The sequence below is a fragment of the Phyllostomus hastatus genome, unplaced genomic scaffold (genome assembly GCF_019186645.2).
Source record: "Phyllostomus hastatus isolate PE091 unplaced genomic scaffold, TTU_PhHast_1.1 phas_contig_58, whole genome shotgun sequence".
Taxonomy (NCBI): Eukaryota; Metazoa; Chordata; class Mammalia; order Chiroptera; family Phyllostomidae; genus Phyllostomus; species Phyllostomus hastatus.
The window spans coordinates 5,680,068-5,702,318 of record NW_025333916.1 but is presented as its reverse complement, the minus strand read 5'-3'; the positions used below and the strand labels follow the sequence as shown (position 1 = coordinate 5,702,318).

The following is a 22,251-nucleotide window of genomic DNA, read 5'->3' as shown; positions in this document are numbered from 1 at the left end:
TTGATTCTAATGTATTATCATTGGGTTGACCATTGCCTATGACAGGGCAAGTCACTTAGTAGGTACTCAATCAATATACCACAAAACAAAGTCACTTAAAGAATCTATCAATTCAGATTTTCCTTGTGCATAGAAAGGTTTGAAAATAATTTGTAATCCCTGCAGAATCTATCAATTTGAGTCTGTGGAACAGTATCAAAATGAACCAGAAGTACTAAGTTCTTTTTATAGAAGAAAAAAAATGCATTCCTTACAAATTATCATAGTTTGGAATATGAATGACCTTCAGTAAATTTACTCACTAAAAGATACTGGGGAAAAGATATCTTGAAATATTTACATGGCAAATCTCTCAAAACTGAATAAAGCTAAACATAGGGGAAAGAAATAGTTAAAAATTCTACAAGACATAGTCTCTTGTTTTTAGCCTGTAAATGTAGTATGAAGATTGCTCTGAATATCACTTTCATGCCTCAAGATGGTTCTTCCTGGATGCTCACCCCTCTGAAGGTATTGAGTTTTTTACAACAGTCTAGGATTCAGGGAAAGCCTTGTTTGTCCAAACCGAGCATCACTCCGTCACTTCTCTCTCAGCCAGCCAGCCACTGCCCCCTGAGACCGCCGCCCCCACCCCCAAAAAAGACAGGAGTACTGATTATACTTAGAAAAGATTTTTTTATATTTAACTCGGTGAACATATATAGTCAACATTATTATTGAACTAAACATCTGAAATTTCATAGAATGAAACAAACAAATTAGTCATCTGTTAATGGTTACTATCCACTAGGTACATCTGAGGTTGTAGAATATCAGGCATGTAGACATCTGAGTAGACACCGTCATCGTGAAACATAAATCTCACACATGGTGTAATCAAAAGTTATTTCAAACAAATTATCCTATCAATAAACTTTCTGTAGTAACATCAACTTCATGGAGTATTCTGTTTTAGCAACGAACAGTGATGGTATGCGGATGTAAGCACGTCATGACAAACATGATGCACTAAATAGAGCATATTGAGGTCACAGCCTTTCTGTAGAAAGGGATTTAATTGACAATCTTTCAACCATAGTGTATAAACATCAAAATAGTTCTATCATAAGAAATAGTATTTAACAACATAGCTTTAAAATAAAAATACTTTAAAAATCAGCTTTGATGAGATTAAATTTAGTCTTAAAGAATCTTTAGAATGAAATATATATTTCTTGCTTTTTGTTTTTCTACATTTTTCCAACATAACCCCCACCTTCACCCCATCCGTTTATTATTAATAAAGTAGTGCAAAACATTGTAGCAATTTCAGCCAAGCTTAGTCCCCTACCAAGTTGTGGGGGAAATAAGACATTCTCACCAAATTATTTCTCTTTCCAGAGGTATACTTCCTTGATATAACAGGAAGCTAGGTAGAAAAACTACTGTAAGAGTCTTGGGAATGCAATTTTTTTAAATATAGATTCTATAGTACGTAGTGAAACATTTGTAAAGGCAAACTCCCCCTCCCCATAAGCAGTTTATTTTACAAAATAGATTTTCATGCATTCATATTATCAACAATGATTATTTCTCTATAAATGAATGTAATGAAACACTGGCATATCACTTAACACACTGCATTCTCTTCTACATTAAAATTCACACTAATAACAAAAATCATAGTATGCACTAAAGCATTTCAGTAACCTAACGAGACAGCAGATACTTTATTTTTCTGTGAGAACACTCGAGTATTAAATATTTTTAGATACACAGAGGTATAATCTAAGAACAAAAGCAATATGAATGTAGTTTGCTAGTATGTTTGACTACTGAGATTTTGCTAAGTTGATAACTTGGTACAAATTAAAGTAGTGGTAGATATAAAAATTCAGATAGGCAATCATTTATAAACCTGGCAGTATTTATGTGTAATCCAGTAGAGATATTAAGGTTTTAGATGGAATGATAGAAGGTTTAGAAGTTTTCTTTGTAGGATTTCAAAGTGTAGAAGATTCTTTTGAGGGTGTGAATATACCTTCACTCATTAGCTTAAAATCAGCATAGTAATATCTAAATACTTTGCTCAGGAATAAACGTCAGGATCTGATATCAGAATTTATGTTAAATTGAAATACATCTGTTCCATTATTCACGTTTTGGGACTCCCCCCTCCTTTTTGAAATGTATAAAACATAGAAAACTGTAATGGATTACTTCTCAGATAAAAATAGTCACATTTAAAAAAACTTTAAAATCAAATGGACATTTATATGTTATATAGATTTAATCAGAGCAAAACATTTAATCTAATCTAGTTCTTCCACTTGTGGTTAGGGACTGTGTATCTCCCAGTGTATCCATCCTCACATTTGTTGTTCCAATGTGTCATATTATTATCCACAGCTAACAAGGCTTTCACACAGCAGTAAGTAAACCTTTATCAAATTGATTCTGTACAATGGAAGTATATTTTCAAAGTCATATGCCCTTGTACACTATTTACAAATTCTCTTGATCATGATAGAAAAAAAAGCAAAATAAATAAAAAGCAGAAACAAAGGAAATGCTGCTGAGGCTTGAAGGCTTTTTCTTTTATCTTCCCAAACAGATGCTGGGCTTCTCAGAGCTGGGAGCTGGCTAGCCAAGATTGTTTTTCTTCCTTTTACATGGGCTATGAGAGGGATCTGGTTTCAGTTCTTGGTATTGCACCTGTTTAAACAGAGTTCAGAGAAAGACTGGTTAGGTGGCCACTTTCTGGCAAAGGAAGGAAAAGCAAAGGAATGAAAGACCGCTTGGAGGAAAAAAGGGCTCACTCTGGAAGCAGGATGAGACCTGCAGCTGGGATGCTGGAACAATAGAATGATACAGCGAGAGTTGGAAGGGACATTGTGCCAGAAACTGCACACGAGCCCTGATGTGCACTTTGGTAACAGACCGGGGTTTTCACTGTCCGTGAGACATTCAAAATGGAAACCATCTCCATCTATTGATTCTGAGGGACAGATAATGGTTCTTTGCAAGTTATTGTTTGTTTATTTAATATAGGCTTAATCTCCATCCAGCCTACTCTCATGTCTGATACTAAATCAAAAACTGAACTGAAACAAAGGAAAAAATGTAGATGTAACCCAGCTTCAAGATTTTGATAAAATCATTTTTCATTTTATTCTGAAAATAGTTGATGATTAATGGGCAATAATTAACCTCAAAGGATTTTAAAGAATTGAGATGTGTGCCCATCATCACTCTTCCTTCCTCACTGACTCCAACATATGCATCTTTAAAATTCACTTAATTTGTTCAAATTGTGCAAAGAAGTGTTTTTCTCCCAAATGTCTACCAGCACACTATGCTCATCTAATACTCCTATTTCCTCTCTTCAGGTAATGGTGACTTCCCTTGAGAAACCCCAGCTGAACCTTCCTTGGAGATCTTCCTGGCAGCTCTGGTAGGTTCTTTATGCAATCCCCTCTCCTTCCCCCTTCTTCTCTGTAAGTTCTTCTAGGTTAGCACCCCAAGTGGATTAAGTTTCTGAATGGCAAAATCTGCCACAGGCCTTATTAACTGCACCTATTTCCTCTTAAAAGGATATAAAAACTAATACTATATTAAATCAAAATAATAATGAAAACTACATACCACTTGTACATCTGAAGGGACTCTGGAAAGGAAGTCAAGTAGTTCATTGTTATCAATTGCATAGGGACACCGAAGTTTTTTTGTAAATTTATTGATGCCTGAAAAAGTAGCAGATCAAACATTATTGAAATCTCCAAAGTTTGGAGTTACAGAAAACACATTTCTGACAAATGTACTGAAGTGATTCAAAGGTCCAGATTAAGCAGTCTTTCAGCCTTGACAGAACGAACCATTGCAGTCTACGCACCCCCACCCTGAACGCGCCGATCTCGTCTGAGTGAACCAATGCACCCAATTTTCTCCCTCCCTCTCTCCCTTCCTTCCTGTCTCCTTCATTCCCTTCTTCTCTCCTCTTGTTGTCCCTTTCTTCTCTCCTTCCCATCCCAGTGGCTGCTGTTTTTCTCTTTGTACTTCAGTGACTTCCTTTGCAGAAAAAAGGCTTATTTGGGAAACAGAAGGCACCTGGCAAGAATGAGCAACAGCCTTACTTGCTTCTCCCCTCAGTGTTACAGACTTAGAAGCTTTGCTTTAGTGTCCCATCAAAAATGAAGTGTGTCTTCCTACATTTTGGACTGAGATGGTTTTTAAGGCAAGAAGTCTTATTTATTGGTTTCCCCTTTTTCAAAAGATAAAACATTTTTTTTCACATGTGTGGGAGGATAAGGGGTGTCTGTTTGTATGCTAAATGTTTAGAAGACACTTGGCCTTGATTTTATTTCAAAAAAACTCTAAATGTATATCTTCTTTCAGCTAGGACCTCCATAGACATTTTTCCAAAAAGGACATACAATGGCCAACAGGTACATGAAAAGATGCTCAACATCACTAATCATCAGGGAAATGCAAATGAGAACCACAATGACATATCACTGCCCACCGGTTAGAATAGTCATTATAAAAAAAGAAATGTGTTGGCGAGGGTGGGGAGACAGAGAATCTTTGTGCACTGAGATGGGATTGTAAATTTTTGCAGCCAGTATGGAAAACAGTGTGAAGTTGCCTCTAAAAATTAAAAAATAGAATTGCAGTATCATCAAGCAATTCCACTTCTGAGCATCTGAAGAAAATGTAAACACTAACTAAAAAATGTATGTACACCCATGTTCATTTAGCATTACTTATAATAGCCAAGGTATGGAAACAATGAAATTGTCTACCAATGGGTAGATGGATAAAGAAAATGTGACATATATATACATATTTATACACATATACACATATGTGTGTTATTCAGTGATAAAAATAGAATGAAATCTTGTCATTTGCAACTACATGGATGGACCTTGAGGGCATTATATTAAGTGAAATAAGTCAGACAGAAAAAAAAATACCATATGATCTCACATGTGAAATCTGAAACAGAAACTAGTTCATAGATATAGAGAACAGATTGGTGGGGTGGTCACGAAAAGAGGGGGTTGGGTGGTGGGCGAAGGGCATCATAAGGTACAAATTTCCAGTTATAAATAAATAAGTCATAGGGATGTAATGAACAGCTTGGTGACTTGTTAATAATACTGTATTGCATATTTGAAAGTTGCTAAGAGTACATCTTAAAAGTTCTCATCACAAGAAAAAAACTTTCCATTTCTACATCTCTGGCATTGGGATTTTTAGAAACCAATTTTCCTATTAAGTTACACAAAATTTACATTTAATGCATGCAAAAGATGCTGCCATGTTTGACTCTCTTGGATCACTTCTTGGATTAGAACAGCCAAGAAACTAGTGACAAACAGTGTCTACCCATACTAAATTATTCAACAGTTAATCCTCTGTTCTACCTGAAAAGTCAATGTGGTTGAGGGTCAGTGGAGGTGAAATTGGAGCTATTATACAAACAAACAAAAAGTGTAAAGAGATAGGAATATCAAAATATAAAACTAGAAGTATCTATCCTATGTATTCTATGGTATAATGTAGGATATCAATGGGATAAGTCTATTCTTTTAAATTTATATTGCACTTAAATTATCAAACATATACAGACAAAAAATATATATATAAACAGCTTGATAGGAAATCAACAGTCTGGTATAACCTAAGCCATAAACTAGAGCATCTTGGCTCTCTTCAGGGTGTGCAGCAGAATAATTCTATTCTGCAGTCATGATTTTGGTCCTTGTGTCCCCATGTGAGACCCGTCTGAAATTTCTGGTTAATATTTCAGCAATCACCTACCACTTAAAGAAATACTGTTCTTATTTCATTGAATGAAATAAGAGGCCCAAACACAGTCTCTAAAAATTACATTTCAGACAGCTAGCCAGTGAGGCCACCCCAGGTTACACAGCCAGATGTCCGCCGTGGGCTCCAGTTTCTGAGAAGCTGGGAAAGCGAAATCGAAGGTTCACCACCTATCACAACTGAGATGGCCGGCCTGACCCTAAGTTGGTTAAAGGTAATAAACTGCCACACCTAGTGCCCTGCCTTAATTCCTTCACTAACATAGCATCTGTTTTAAATATCAGGAAGAAATGAAAGATGAGAGTGTGGACATACAACAGGGAAATAAGAACATGGTGTAAAAGTCCTCTTCCTTAGAATGGTGAAAGTACTGTCTTAGTTGAAACTGTTTCTTTAAACTATAGAAATTTAGAAAAGAAAAAATAATCTCCATTCCCCCTACCCTTCTCTTCCTACCCAAGATACAAAGGTAATGTCAGTTATGGTAAGGGTTAGGAGGGCTTACTCATTATATGACAAGAGGCCAAAAAGAACAGGGGGATAGGAACCTTGAAACTGGAGGGCATGGAGACATCAGACCCCCTTTTTGCTATTCCATCACAGTGCTGTAAAAACCTTAAAAAGAGAGGAACGAATATGCTCTTTGATCTTTCTGCTTTCAGTGTTTTCTTCAGTTAAGACTCATTTTGGTTCTCTGTATTTTGCATAGGTTTCGCAGTCTTAGGTGCATGGAGGCCAGGGCAAGTACAGAATTCTACTTCTACCCATATACCCATCCGTGTGTGTATGAGTGTGTGTGTGTGTGTGTGTGTGTGTGTGTGTGTGTGTGAGATTACTGTTGCAGTTTTATATGTTAGTCAGTCTTGGAGACTAAGAATTGAATTTTTCAAAAAGAATTTTGTCAGATGGGAGAAAAACTCAAAACTGAAGAATGCTGAAACTTGGTACATGAGAACTATTAGCCTGCAGCATAACTGCATTAAAATTAGGACCCCAAAATATCACCTTTAACTTGGGTTTTTGCAGAGTATTCTTTACCACACATAAAACAGGTTTCTTATTTCTGAGCAGCCTGTCAGTGCCAAGGACCCTTTCCCTGCACCCCAAAGGTGACCTCTTAAACAGGAGGTTGTATATAGTGCCATGTTTGTGGGTGCTTCCACAGGACAAAGTACCATGGCACAAAAGCATATTGTCCTAAATGCACCACATGGATTGAAATGCCTCGTTTGTTTACATATACGTGGGGAAAATAAATCAGAATGATATCTAGGCAAAGCTACTCTTTGATATATGAAGAATCTGCACAACTACATGTTTATAGTATGATGCAGCCTATGGTGCCAGACAAGAAAAATGCATTTTGCAGGTAGACCTAAATCTTTATACTGTTGTGATTTTTAACCAGCCTGTCTCTTTTCATCATGGAGTAGCTTCATGACCATAAATATAGGAAACTACTGACAGTGTAATTCATCCCTTAAAAATAGTTTGTTCTTAGCAGCTAAGACAGTTAAAAAAAAAAGGTTTTACTTACCCCAGACAAGGACAATGTATCTCAGTGGAATGAAGTAGAGGATGACTGTGAACACACAGAGGGCGACGATGGCCAGCCAGCTTAAGAATGGGACTGTCCAGTTGAAAGTACTGAATGAGAAATTAACACATTAGCAACTGGCATTTCTGATCAGGAAGTGAGGAGGCCCCCAAAGACACTTAATGAAAATAAGAAGTTGTTTTTCTTCTAATTTCCTGGTAATGTGTATTATATTCACTTGGGGTGGGGTTTATCCAGGACAGTTTTTGATCTAGTAAAGGGTGATCGTTAAGAGGTTTTTTCTTCCAATACTGTGCCTCAACATAACACTTGGAAGTTACTCCTTAGCATTGAAGCGTGTGGCTTGATTCATGCTTCATGAATCAAGGTCAAATGTTTCCTAATTTTTTTTGTAAGTAAAAGAACCAAAGTTGGATCAATCTGGTTGTCTTGTTTTCAGTCACTCTTAGGGTCTGGTTTTTCTGTCTTTGTCCTTTTCCTCCCGTGGCCAGAGTGAGCGCCCTGAACGGTTGCCAGGTGAAAGATCATGGCTTCCCTCCCTTACTGACACCTGTGCTTCCCTTGGTTCTGCTGCTTGTGGAGGGAACAGAAGGCTGAGGGTCTGCTTGCTTTCCTGCGACTCAGCTCAGAGCCATCCATCGATCCATCCATCACACTGTCCCATGTGTGAGGGCACTGGCTCTTCACTCAGAAAACCCTCCTTCTGGTCAGCTTCACTGAAGGGCTCCCGTGTTCCTTCTCCTCTTGGAAGGATAAATATAAAAGAATCTTTACCAGTGTACCTAATGTTAGAGGAAACGAGATGGCCCTTTTCTATTCCCACAATGCATTATGGGATCTAAATCTAGAACACAATACACACTCCCACCCCCAATAAAAAAATGCAGTCCAAGAAACTTCTGGAATGAATAGTAACAAGATGTAATTATAGAGGCTTTTCATTTTGTACTTAAAGATCACTTCTGATTCTGCTTTCTGGATAGATGTATTATATTCCATGTGACTCCAGGGGGATTTTTCATTTTAAATATTCAAAAGATTATTGTGCAGAAAAGATGGCTCCTACAAGACTCACTGGATCCTATGCCATGCTTCTATACCGCAGCCTATACTTCCACTTACATTATTACTATACTTATAGAAAGTGCTTCAAAACCCAGTTTACCCCAAGGCTGGTCCACAGTCAGGAGCTAGTCATATTCTTCAACTGGCCATGATATATTCCAGCCAAGCAGCTGTTCTGAGACCTCCAACCACCCAGAGTTATAACAAAAACTCTTCCCCTTGTACATTCACTAGCCTGACCTCAGAGCCAACTGAGTTGTCTTCTGGTATAAATGAGATGCTGTTGTCAGGTACCAGCACCCAGGGCACCTCAAAGAAAGGACAACACAGTAGGGAAGTGCCCCATGTAGGAATTCACCCTGTGCTTCACTGGACAGGATGAAGAAAGCAGAGAAACATTCTTAGAGATGGAGAAAAAAATCAAATGGAAGCAGGAAAGAGCACAGATATGGGAATCAATTTTCAGAAGTCTGAGACCAAATGTTGCTTAGAGGCACATTTGGGAATGAGAGGAAGGCTGTTCTGTCTAATATGCTCTGAGAAAGGAAACTCAGCACCTATGGATGTGTGGAAATGTATTAAACAAAAAATTACATGAAATAAGATGCATTATCCCTTGAAACATGAAAGGCACCAGATGAATGACTCATACCATTAGTTTAAATAATTTGCTCCTCTCAAGTTCTGTGTATGCCCAAGGAGCCAAATCTGCCGAACACCTTCGGTTATGAAAAATAAGCAATGAATAGATATATGAAACTGAGAAAATGTGGGCTTAACTGGATATACAGCACCCCTTCTTGAGTAGACCTTTTAGCAGTCATTCGTCATGTAGGCCAATTTTACATACTTTAGTAGTCCAGGGTCTTAGTACATTTTTTTACTGAAAAATCAATTGTTGTAAGTCACCTTATTGTTTATACAATAAACTGTTGTTTATATAAATATAGTAGTGAAAGAAATTATTTGAAGTAAAACACAAGTAGTATAAAATTAAGAATGTAAGTTCCATAAATTTTCACTAGATATCAATGAAGCTATATTTCCTTATTTAAAAAAATTAAGGTGATTCTTTTAATTTTTAAAAAAATTCTGTGCATTTTTAAATGATAATCCATTAGTTTATTTCGTCTATAATTTGGCAAGGTGCTATATATAATATGATTTTTAAAAATTTTTAGAGTAACTTGAAAGAAAAACCCTCAATCAGTAGTGTAAGTGTATCTTGATTACCTGAAATCCTCATTTTGTGTGGTTTGTTTTTTTCTATCACAATTTCATATTCTGTTTAAGAACAAAGTCTCTTATTGTGAAAATGTGCTAGAATTTAGGAAGGTGTTATTTCTTCAAAGTTACAAGTATGACTTCTTTCCAAGCAATATGTTCTAAATTTCAGGAAGGAAATTGACAGGACTTTCATAAAACCAAAGACTGGCAGAAACAAAGTAAATAATGATGAAACTGAGCAATAGATCACCCAGAAGGAGTATCCCCTGCCAAAAAGAACGTGGCATTTCACCCTCTGAGAAACAAATGGACACTCTGTTTCACAGAAGGCCAGGGCTCACATGTCAGCATCACTTACTTCTTGATCCTTTCGCCAAAGGAAGCCACTTCATCTAGGATGTTCTGGACACTGATACATACCTCCTGGATGGCATAGATTTTATTTATAAATCCCTTTTTTTCACTGTCCTAAAATATAAAAAAAGAGGTTCTGTATGAGTGATGGTATTTGTTAGTGCTTGAATTCCTCGACCTGTCCCTCTCTTATATTTTTAAACTTAAATAAAATTTATGTCTGCATATACGTAAATGGATACAGGGAGCCTGTGAGAATTTTAGAATATAAAGGTGGGTGGAGGAGGAAGAGTTGCCAGCATTATAGTGTGCTAGTAAAAAGGTGGCTGCAAAGCAGGAGACTCGGATTCTGTTGCTTGTGCCCTGATGAACAGAAAAATTTCAGTCAAGGTGAGGGAGGGTATAAAGGTGTAAGAGGGAGGTTGAGTCTCAGAATGACCAAATCCAGAATCTGTGACCTTGGACCCACTGTGACTCTTGACTTAGCAGACCCAGTTTTTTTGAGCCACTCACACACCTAAATTTGGTCTTAGCTCTAGATACTTCAATAGCAGAGGATGCTGGGTACAAAGGAGAGGGGATGCTGGGTGCCTGTGAGGAATGAAAACTGCAGAAACATGACAGGGTCAACTGAACCCATAAAGTGGACACTTCTTAGTACCTGGGACAGATGATATACACCGTAAGCCCAGCAACCTCTTAGGAATAATAGTCACAGACTTTGTACAGCAGCATATGCTGTGTCAGTCAGGGTTCTAACTAAGCATTTTCCCCCTTCTTTGTACTTAGTTCTTCATTTTTAAACTTATGCTAAAGTTAAACAGACTAGTGTGCTCCAGGGAACAGGTGGATGGGGATTGAGCATAAAGCACCCAGAGAGTGGTGTCAGCCTGGGGGAGGTGTGTACATTTTGTAATTTTAGACCCAGAGGAAGAAATAGTGGTGGCCTTTCACGACTGAAAATTCTGCTTAGTAGCCTGGCATCACAGGCCCATGCCTAGGCTGTTTGGTGGAGACTATCCAACCCTGATTCCATGACTCCAGTCCTCCATGCCAGCTTGAATATCTATGAAAATGTAGATCCAATTTCATTACTTTAACTTCTTTTGAACACTTGTGCACCGTGCCAGAACACTTGAGACCTCATGTGGCAGTTAGTGCTTGCTGAAAGCAGCCAGGAAGCTAGAATAATAATGTCGTCATGTTGCACATTTACATACTGACTTTCATTTCAGAAGAGTCTGAAGCACTTTGCACTGTGAACACTTGGCTGAAGCTGGCATCCTGCCACCTTAGAAACCTAGGGCAAGTGAATGACAGGTGTGTTCGCAGCCTGCAAGGATAATAGGGCACAGTGGTACTAAGGACACGGAGGCCAGTTTTATAACATGATCTTTAGATACCAGTCACTTAGATCCTTTGTTTTTAATTTCATTCCCATGGGAGATATTGCCTACACTATTCATCTTATGTATGCCACAATGGACTATCAGACAATGAGGTAGATGAGATGCATAAAGCTCAAAGTATAAGGTAAATTATGTACTCTCAGAGTTCCCACTATCTTCAAAAGTTGTCCTTTTGTCATTACAGATGGGTTCATCAATTTGTTGCCTTTATCCCTCCCCAGTAATAAAAGAAAATGCATAATTTTACCAACTCACTTTACACTTTAGAATAAAGTGGATAACCAGTGACTCTCATCCCTTTCTCATTACAAAGTTGGTCTGCTCTAATCATCCCCATGGCCTTCAGTGTTCTCTCTCAAGCATTGGCTAAGTTCACTTATGTCTATAAAGTAACATACAGAATAAATCAAGCTGGAGTTGAAGCATGCTGGTAGTACAATGAAAGTTCATTGAGAATAACAACTTACCAGTTTGAAATTAAGACATGAAAAATATTAACAATAAAATACATAAAACACTTAGGCATAACCTTAACAAGAAATGTACAGAATCTATATAAAGAAAACAGAGATATTGTGTTTCTGCATTGGGACACTGAATTATATTAAAAGAATGTATTTTAAGATGGAGGCATAGGTATATACACTTTGCTTCCTCACACAACCAAAAGAAGGTCAACAACAAATTGAGAAACAAAAAATAACCAGACCTGCCAGAAAATCGAACTGTATGGAAGTCCAGTAACCAAGGTGTTAAAAGAAGAGATATTCATCCAGACCAGTAGGAAGGGCAGAGACGGGCAGCTGGGGCGGAGAGGACATACAGCAAGGCAGTGGCTAGAGGACCAGGCAGCAAGCAGTTCCTCATTTCCATGTGGCTAAACTGGGAGAAACAACTGGAGAGCAAGACAGACCCCACAACCCAGGGTTCCAGTGAAGGGAAATAAAGCCTCAAAACCTCTGACTACAAAACCTGTGGGGGTTGTGGTGCTGGGGGAAACTCCCAGCCTCATAGGAGAGTTTGTTGGAGAGACCTATAGGGTCCTAGAATGTACACAAACCCACCCACCTGGGAATCAACACCAGAAGGGCCCCAATTTGATTGTGGGTAGTGGGGGAAGTGACTGAAAGCCAGGAGACAGCTGAGCAAGCAGCATTGTTCCCTATCAGACCCCTGCCCCAAAGACAGCGCCACAACACAGAGATGTGGGTTTCCCCACCCTGGTGAACACCTAAGGCTCCACCCCTTACTGAGTAACAGGTGCTCCGAGACTAAGAAATATGGTTCAAGTGAAAGAACAGATCAAAGTTCCCAATATAGAACTAAGCAATGAGGAGATAGCCAACCTATCAGATGTAGATTTCGAAACACTGGTAATCAGGATGCTCACAGAAATGGTTGAGTATGGTCTCAAAATAGAGGAAAAAGTGAAGGCTATGAAAAGTGAAATGAAGGAAAATCTATAGGGAACCAACAGTATAGGAAGGAAACAGGATGCAAATCAACAGTTTGGGGCAGAAGGAAGAAATCAACATTCAAGCAGAACAGAAGGAAGAAATAAGAATTCAGAAACATGAGGAGAGGCTTAGGAACCTCTGGGAAACTAAACTTTCCAACATCTGAATCATAGGGGTGCCAGAAGGAGAAGAGGAAGAGCAAGAAATTGAAAACTTACTTGAAAAAATAATGAAGGAGAACTTCCCCAGTCTGTCAAAGGAAATAGACTTCCAGGAAATCCAGGAAGCTCAGAGAATCCTAAAGAAGTTGGACACAAGGAAGCACATACCAAGGCACACCATAATTACATTAGCCAAGATTAAAGATAAGGAGAGAATCTTAAAAGCAGCAACAGAAAAGGAGACAGTTACCTACAAAGGAGTTCCAGACTATCAGCTGATTTCTCAGAAGAATCTTTCAGGAAAGAAGGGGCTAGAAAGAAGTATTCCAAGTCATGAAAGGCAAGGACCTATATCCAAGATTACTCTATCCAGCAAAGCTATCATTTAGAATGGGAGGGCAGATAAAGTGCTTCCCAGACAAGGTCAAGTCAAAGGAGTTCGTCATTACCAAGCCTTTACTATTTGAAATGTTAAAAGAACTTATCTAAGGAAAAGAATATAAAAAATATGAACAGTAAAATAACAACAAATGAACCTAAAACAAAAACAAAGTAAACAACTAGAACAGGAACAGAATCATAGAAATAGAGATCAGATGGAGAATTATCAGTGGGGATGGGGAGGGAGGAAAAAGTACAGGGAATAAGGAGCATAAACAGTAGGTACAAAATAGACAGGGGGAGGTTAAGAACAGTATCGGAAATAGAGAAGCCAAAGAACTTTATATGTACGATCCATGGACATGAATTAAGTTGGGGGTGGGGGGAATTCTGGTGGGAGAGGTGTGCAGGGTGAGGAGAATAAAGAGGAGACAAAAATGGGACAACTGTAATAGCATAACCAATAAAATATACTTTAAAAAAGAATATTCTCTCTTTTTTTCAGTTGAATGTACAGGTTTAATGTAATTTCAAGCAAATCCCAATGTGTTTGAAGGGGAGTAAAATGGGGAAAATTTGATAAAGTGTATTTACAATTTGTTTGGAAGAATAAAGGAGGAGAAGCAACAAATTTTTGTAAAAGAGAAATAATGAGAAGGCATGTATTGTACCATATATTTAAGTAATTAAAATATGAAAGATGAGCATTGAAGAAGAGATTGGTGTATGATAAAACACCACCATAAATCCATCATAAAGAAGGAAGTATAATGTTACTGGTAATTGTGTAACTATTGGGAGAAAATTATGTTAGATCCTACCCTAATGGATTCTCCAATCTATTTGAAATAGCACAAAACTACCTCAGATAGAGAGCCTCCATACATTCTAGAGTAATTAGAAAGTGAAAAAAACTAAGCGAATTATAAAAACAGAAGAAAATATAGGTAAGTTTTTTACTAACCTTGGAACAGGAAAGAGCTCTCTAAACATAAAAGTGCTAAAGGAAATCACAAAGGAAAATAACTGATAGCAAAGGTTATAGAAAAGTAAAAACATTATGTCAAGTCATAAATCTAAAAGGCTAAGTGGGAAAAATTAGTAGCAAATATGAAAATCAGTGAGAGGATTTCCAGTATATTCAGTAAGTATCTGAAAAAGGCAGTTTTGTTTAAAATAACAAAGAAAAAAATCACATTATGGTGCATGCAATTGATATACTATTATGAAATCACAAAATATTTTTTCAAGAGAATATTTAATGAGAACAAAAATGCTTATGGTCTACTAGAAATGGAAAAATCAGGAAGTAAATGTGATAGAGTATAAATAATCCTGACTTTTTTTTTGAAATGTAATTTTCAAAAAAAGGTTAAGGGAATGTGTCAAAATATTAAAAGTAATGGAAGTCTATTTTCTTCTTACCTTCCTGTAATAATCAACTTTTTGTAATTAATGTTTTTTACTTTTATACTCATATTCTCCAATATCATTATTAAAGGAACGAGACTAGAAGAAATAAATGAGCTTATACTCATTGACCATGATCTTACATGGTTTATCTCTTTTCCTTATGTTCTTTTTATACCTATCTTAAATTATTTTTAGAAAAAAGTAGAATATAGACACTCACTGAGCACTCTAAAGTGCTTTTCACATAGTTCATTCTATCCACACAGCCTTTCTATAATGTAAGTATTTTTCTCCACTGTTCAGAAGAGAAAACAGAGGCTCGGAGAAGAGTGGCAGAGCCTGGACTAGAACTGACTGGCCAACTGCAGAGTCTGTCGATGTGTACCGTGAGACCTTTCCATTCTACTCAGGAAGCTTTCAGTTCCTACCCAGAATTCCTGTGAGCTAAACAAGATGGCAAGACTTGAAAACATTTAGAAACTTATATTGTAGACACCATGATCAGCAAGAAAATGAACTCTGAAAACAATTGTTCAAAAGTGGAAAGTAAAAGATGTGATAGAAACCACTAGAATTAATTTCAATACAGGGGTGGGCAAAAGTAGGTTTACTGTGCCATTATAACTTTCTTTTGAGCTCATAAAGCCATTGTAATAATCATAACTGGCATGTCTTTTCCATATGAACAACTTTAAACCTATTTTTGCTCACCCCTATATTACGATGTGCTAATGCAGTGCGCCGTGATTAAATATAAGACCTTCATGAATAAGATGTGTTATTTAAGGAATTTCCAAGATCATATTTAGTAGATACTTTAATCTAAAGTATTGATGTATAATTATTGGCTAAAGAGTTTTAAAACTCTGCTAACTGTTGCATTTCCTTGTTTCTTCTACACTTTTACCCCACCCCCTAGCTCCTCACCCCTGGCCACCAAAACCCAAAATAAGATAGTCTGTAATATTGGCCAAGTTTTGACAAGCAAATGCTTTGGGATAAAATTTTTATTTTAAAATCTTTCATCAAATTCTATATTCCTCCACTGTGGTCTCCAACCAATGAAGTAATTACTCTTTATATACAGTATATGACCCAGAACTGCAATGGGTAATGGAATTGCTCTGGGTTGCATTCCAATATTTCATCCTTTTTTCACTAATGTTCAATACTTTATTAGTATAGAATAAATTGGTACATTTCTTTTATTGTCGTTTTTGCTTTCCTGTATAAACTAGCTTAGATGAAAGAAATATCATAGGGTAGTTAATCATCCAAAGGCTTAGTAGTGACACGGTTTTTTTTTTTTTAATGCATTATTAAGGTTTCTTTTGAAGATGTAAAAAAAAAATTACCCATAAAAAGAGCTATAACTATAAATCTGAGAACATGTGAGATTTATATTGTACAACTTTTTCTAATGATTCTATATAATTTTTTTAAATCTTGTTATTGTATTTTAAATAGTCCATAAAACATCAATAACTGTACCTTGAAATACAGTGATTCCTTTATATTCACCTATTTTACTATCATATGTCACAACAGAAAGTTAACTATATTTTTCCAAAGAAGTATCTGCTTCCTGGCTTTCAGATATTTAGGAAAATGTAATGCCCTAAAAATCAATAGGATGTCTTACATATTTGGAGGATCCTGTTCATTGATTTTCAAACTAAACGGCAAGTGCCCCCATTCACTGAGTCTGTTCCAAAAGGGAACAAGAAGCCAGCATGATAGGTGTTGAGATGTGTATTGTGGGGATGGGCACCGAGTGCATCCAGCTGCTTCCTGCCACAGTCATTAACGCTGTTTAGAGGTCCTTCCAAAGTGGTCATCGTCAGTCTGTTGACATCATAGAAAATGAATCTGTTGAACACCTGTGCTGTATTGATCACAGCAGGCGTGTAGAAAGTTTGCTTGAAATATTAATGTTATAAAATTAATGTTATTTCACTTTCTAGGGTGAGATTGTCTCAAGAGTGTGAGGTATGTATAGGGCAGGGGAGGGAGGATGCTGGTTAAATCTTACATTAGGTCTTACATTAGGTTTGCTAGAAACAGTCCTAGCAAACCAGGGCACAGGTTCACCTTACTGATTTCCTAGAGGAAGCATTCAGATTTGCCACCCCAACAAGATAATCTTGAACATAACTCTGCTTTTCCTTTAAAGTCTTGCTAGGTAATTTCTGGCAAAAGGTGAGCGACAAGATTGATATTTGCTATGAGACAACTGTTACAGTTTATTATTGGCTATAGCTCTTCTGTGAGCAAATGTAGCCGCACATTGCAGAAAGTGTACAATTATATTTGGAATATGTTTGTTTGATGTGATTTATTTTTTATGCTAACAATAGTTTTGGTGCACAACTTTCTTAGTTCATTCAGGAAAATGCCCTGCAAGACAAACTTCCTCTCAGGTCTATACTTCTAACTCATGGAAAATATATTCAATAAGAGGTATAAATTGAATAAAGGCACACAAAGTGATGAAATGTTTTCTCTGTGCCAATATTCCTTCTTTCTCAGATTTAGAAAACTATGTTTCAGCCTGAAATTTAGAATACTAAAATTCTCACAGAAGCTTAGCAACTCACAGAGACCCTAGACATACTGAATCTTATCTTAGTGTCTCACTCGGTTCTTATTACATCAAATCTAACCCGGGTTACTTGGTGCCTTGGCTCTTTCCCCGATATTAACCTTAAAAATAGGAACCCTCCGTGGACACATCAAAGGATTCTGAGATATATTTGAAGTTAAGAGGACAGACGGACACCACTTAAAACAGTACTTTTTCTCTTAAATAAAACAGTTCTCAAAAACATCTACATTTCTGGGTTATAAAGAGGACTAAAATAAGACAAGGTATGTAGAGCTCTTGGTACATGCTATGTACAAATAAACTGTCTATAATTATCACTACTAGTAGTAGTATTAAACTTATGGATACACTTTCTTATTAAAAGAATTCTAATTATTTTAATCTATTTTCCATATATTAAAACAATTTTGAAATATTGGAATTCCCAAATATGACATCTTTCATGCATGTTTAATTTCTCCCCAGAAGACATAGTGTTAACTTGTCAGATTCCATTTTAGAAAATGATGTTACTTTTAGGAAGATGTTTTTCCCCCTTCTGCTGACTCTGCACATATTTTGTGCAGAATAAGCATTTACCTGGTCTTAATTTTTTGTTTCCTCTGTGCAAGGTAGCCCTATGCTTTCTGGAACTCATTTTCTACAATGCAATTTTTAATCACATTTAGTTGTGCCTTGCCCTGTTAGTTTAATGTTATACATTTTGCACGTAACTTTCAAAGTATCCTCATGAGCTACAATTCCACTCTATTCCTTTATGAAATGGGATGAGATGCTGATTTACTGTAGCAGAACTGAAGTCCAGAAGTAACAAAAACAACCTGATTTGGCACCAGCCACATTCATCCCACACAGAAGCTACAACCATGTGGCCAGTGGTGAAGGGACATGTGTTTAACAAATGTGATAGATTGTTGAGTAGTTCATGAAATAAGCCATGAGTATATGACTCATTGATAATTTTGCTTTTTGATGGCGGGGAAGAAAATCACATTTCTTCAGAAATTTTTATTTTTTTATTAAGAGTTTTTCTATGTAAAATCTAGCACTTTAAAATGATCTGTTCTCCCTTTGCTTTGGGCCTAGGAAAGTGTGTCCTCTGGGCTTGGTAATATAAACAACAGTCGTTTTTGTAATGGGCAGCTGGCCCTTGTAAGGGGTATGCTGAAAGCGAGGAGAGAAAGAACAGAAGGAAGGGAAAAGAGAGGGAGGAAGGAGCAAGATGACAGGAGGGGGACAAAAAAAGTAAGAGAGAAAATAGGTGGAGATTGAGGGAAAGAGAGAGGAGAAGGGGCGGGGCAAGCTTGCAGAAGAGCCGCCCCCAGGGACAGAAAGGACGAGAGGAAGCCTGGCCTGTGGGGGTGCATGTGAGGAAGGGAAGGAAAACTCTGGGGTTAGAAACAAAGATGACAAAGCCAAGGCCAAAACAATACTTGTTAACTGATCTTGTCACCTTCTAATTAAGCAAAAGTAATTATTTGTAAAAGGCTGCACATACTATATTTCATTTTTATTTAATGTAAATATAAATGTAAATGTAAATAAACCCGAAGCTGAAATTTCTCCCTACTCAAAACTCCTCATCATGTAGGTCCTAAGGGACTTGCAAATCTCCCTTTTCCTAATGATTTAAGAAAACTTCTTTTAACTGTCCTGCTAGTACTTGAAAGCTCTTAAAAGATTAGGACTATATATCAATATCAAAACCTTTGACTTAATCTCCTTGCCAGCAGGCAGGAAGTGCAGTTTCCAGTGAGTGGCTTTATAGATTATCCCAAGTTGTAGTTGGGCTTTGGTCCCAGGAGAAGTTCTCTTATGAGGACTCCTGAGTGAAAGAAAGGGCAGAGCGGCCTGGCTCCGGGCTAACCCGATGGAAACAGCAACAGAAGCTGCAAAGCTGCTTTTGCCAAGGAATGGGAAAGGAACGGGACTGAGTGACAAAAGAGACTTTCACCCAGGACAGTGCGAGTGTTGAGATAAGAATTTGTATGCCTTCCAGGGTTTTCTGTCAAGTCCTGATGAACAGATTGTGGCAAGGTTTTGAAAATGGGAAAGCACACTCAGGATTACGGTGGCCCAGGACAAGCCACTGCCTGTCCTTAGACCTCATTTTTTTTTTTTTAAGAAAAAGGTTAACGAAAGTGTATCCTAAAATCCCTCTGGTTACCCATTTGCCATTTTACACAGAAGATGACAGGGCTGTGGATACCCTCCACCCCTCAGGGCCGCCCGAAAGCTTATTTAAGGATGTTGCCGGGGGGTAAAAATTGTCCTGCTCTTTCTATGGGTTCAGTGGTTGAAGCTTGAGTGACAATAAGGAACCCAAGCTCCAACTTATTTCTGAATCCAAACAGCAAATGCTAGGCTAGTTTTAATTTTTCCTAACTTCTAATGAACAAATTGTGTGTACATGTGTGTTTTTTAAAAACGTTTGAAATCATTTGTCTTTTTCAAATGTGTCTTTAAGTAGGGTTAGAGTTCAGATGCAGAGCTGAGAGGGCAGTTGGGAGTTTAGAGAAGGCTGTTCACGCTGCACCCTATTATTCTAGATGAACACAATCGGAGAAAATGACTAGATTTCGGACTGGCTCTATTGCTAAGCGTGCTTCAAATCTCACCTCCACAATTTCCTTAGCTATGTGACTTTGGTCAATCTACTTATTTTCATCTGTGAAATGGGGATAATGATGAAACCTATGTAATGGCTATAAAATTAAATGAGTTTAATCCATTATCACAAATGTCTGGAACATAGGAAGTACTCGATGTATGTTAGTCATTAGTATTAATAATTTGAACAGAGTGAAAAAGGAAATAGTAAAATTTAGCACTTAAAAGTTTTATAATAAGTCTTAATAAAGATTACAGGATTTCCTCCCTTCTTATTTATGATATATATAAAGTATTTTATGTTTTTAAAACTTCTTTGTCATCTAATATGATCATGGATGATCTTATACATGTCATTTTACATGATCCAACAGTCACACAGTCCTTGCAATAATAGGTATTAATCCCTACACGAGGAAACAGAAGACCAGTTACCTCCCACCCCAGCGCAAACTTCTACCCAGTCTACACTCGCTCTTCTTTGGCGCCTTCAGCCATATCTGTTCTCACCTGAGATATGGGATTTGAAAAATGAGCAGAAAATTCCTGTTTGTAGTATTCCCCGCTGAAAGTTACAATATTCCTCCTAGACAATATTCATTCATGTAAGACACACAGCTTTTTATCATGTGGTTTTTACATGTCATTGCCAATTCAGATAAACCATTAGAATCAGTGACCTGTCCTTCAACAAGCCTCATGGTTGAATCAGGACCAGAACTCATTTAATTTTAAATGGCACAAGCTTTGTTGCTAATCTACTTACCTGTGCAGTTTTTAACCAAATATACATATTATATATACCAGAAGACACACACATGAAAGTATGGAACCCTCAAAGGTTTGTTTTCTTGAATAGATTTGTTAAAATAATTATTTACCTTATTTACCTTTGTTTAGGACTTCATGGTTTATAAAGCATTTTTCACTTATCTTCCCACTTTGATTGCAGGGGCAGGTGGCTCCCCCACTTTACAGATGAGGGTACTGAGGTTTGGAGAAGTAAAGATCTTTGTACTAAAAAGAGTTCCTGAGACTTTAAGCAACATCTCAGGACTGAAATTGGGCTCCTTTCAGGTCACTGTCAAAAAGCAATCAAATCACATATGGTATTTCTTCACCATACTGTTTTAGATATTTAAACTTGACTCTTCCCCAAAACTAATCTTGAGTTATAATCAAATTGTGTGAGAAAAGAATCATATTAGAATTGTAAAAACAATGCTCTCTGTGATATCTCCAAAACCAAGTAAGGATTACTTTGTGAAATCCGGAGGCTATTTTTCTTTACAAATATTTTACAAGACAAACTTGTACCTCTCTAAAAAAGCACATCTGTTGCAAATTACTCCCTTACAGAAAGAGAGAGAATCACCATCCTTTCTTCCCATCTGAGCTTAAAAGAGATTTGTTGACATATTCTAAGGCCGGCACAGACAAAACAGCACAGGAAAGAGGAGGCGGTCAGCAGGACCAGGGCTCAGCTTTGCCTAAACTAATTCCACATGCCCCATGAACCATTAGCTGTTTTTTATTTCCTGCTCTAAAGATCTGTAGTGAAAATAATCTGGGGTAGGGAAAAGCTGCACTTATTATTTCTTTTTCCTCAACAAGATGCTGTGTTAGCAAATAGAACATATGAGCCACCTTTAGAAAACTGAGGTCTTTAATAATCCATTTTTCAAACACTACTGGTATTTCCTTTCCAAACAAAGATGGACTGTGACTGGAATCAATTTCATCATTTGTATGGTTACAATTGCCAAGTTTCTGGAAATAATCGCCATTTAAATACTGGATAATATTTTTTATATGAAGCCAACAACAGTTTTATTGCTATTTAATTTCTATGATTTGTTTGTTTGCTGTGAGTTTTCAGTGTTCTGAGAGCAAGATGGTTGGGGACAGGGAAAGCCCTTAAGAGCAGGTCAGGGAGAAAACAGCGCCAAAGCCACAGTGACGCCCTGCCCGAGTGGAAGGAGGGGAATTAGCATTCGCAGAAAAGCGATTTTCTCTTCTCACTATTTTGGGCTTTTCTCCCTCACTTTCCCTATGATCTGCACAATATAAAATCTTCTACCATTTTCAGACCTTGGCATAATGAAGGAAATCAAGGACAAGATTGAGGCCTCAAATGAATCCCTCATGAAGATAATAGGGCTCATCAGTGAAATTTGACAAAGCAGAGATGATGTTGGTA

The 22,251-nt window shown here is 37.3% G+C and overlaps 1 protein-coding gene across 7 annotated transcripts in view; it reads right to left on the bottom strand.

Moving 5' to 3' along the window:
- Window positions 1-655: 655 nt before the first annotated feature.
- The window catches only part of MCTP1 (multiple C2 and transmembrane domain containing 1), a 470,412-nt gene continuing 448,816 nt past the window's right edge, over window positions 656-22,251 (bottom strand). For all 7 annotated transcript variants that reach the window (XM_045848268.1, XM_045848269.1, XM_045848270.1 and 4 more), the window contains 4 exons: window positions 10,020-10,129; window positions 7,349-7,458; window positions 3,625-3,722; window positions 656-2,694 (listed from right to left, as the gene is read on the bottom strand). In XM_045848268.1, coding sequence (XP_045704224.1) covers window positions 2,623-2,694; window positions 3,625-3,722; window positions 7,349-7,458; window positions 10,020-10,129 — 390 coding nt within the window. In that variant the 3' untranslated portion in view covers window positions 656-2,622. The remainder of the gene's footprint in view (window positions 2,695-3,624; window positions 3,723-7,348; window positions 7,459-10,019; window positions 10,130-22,251) is intronic.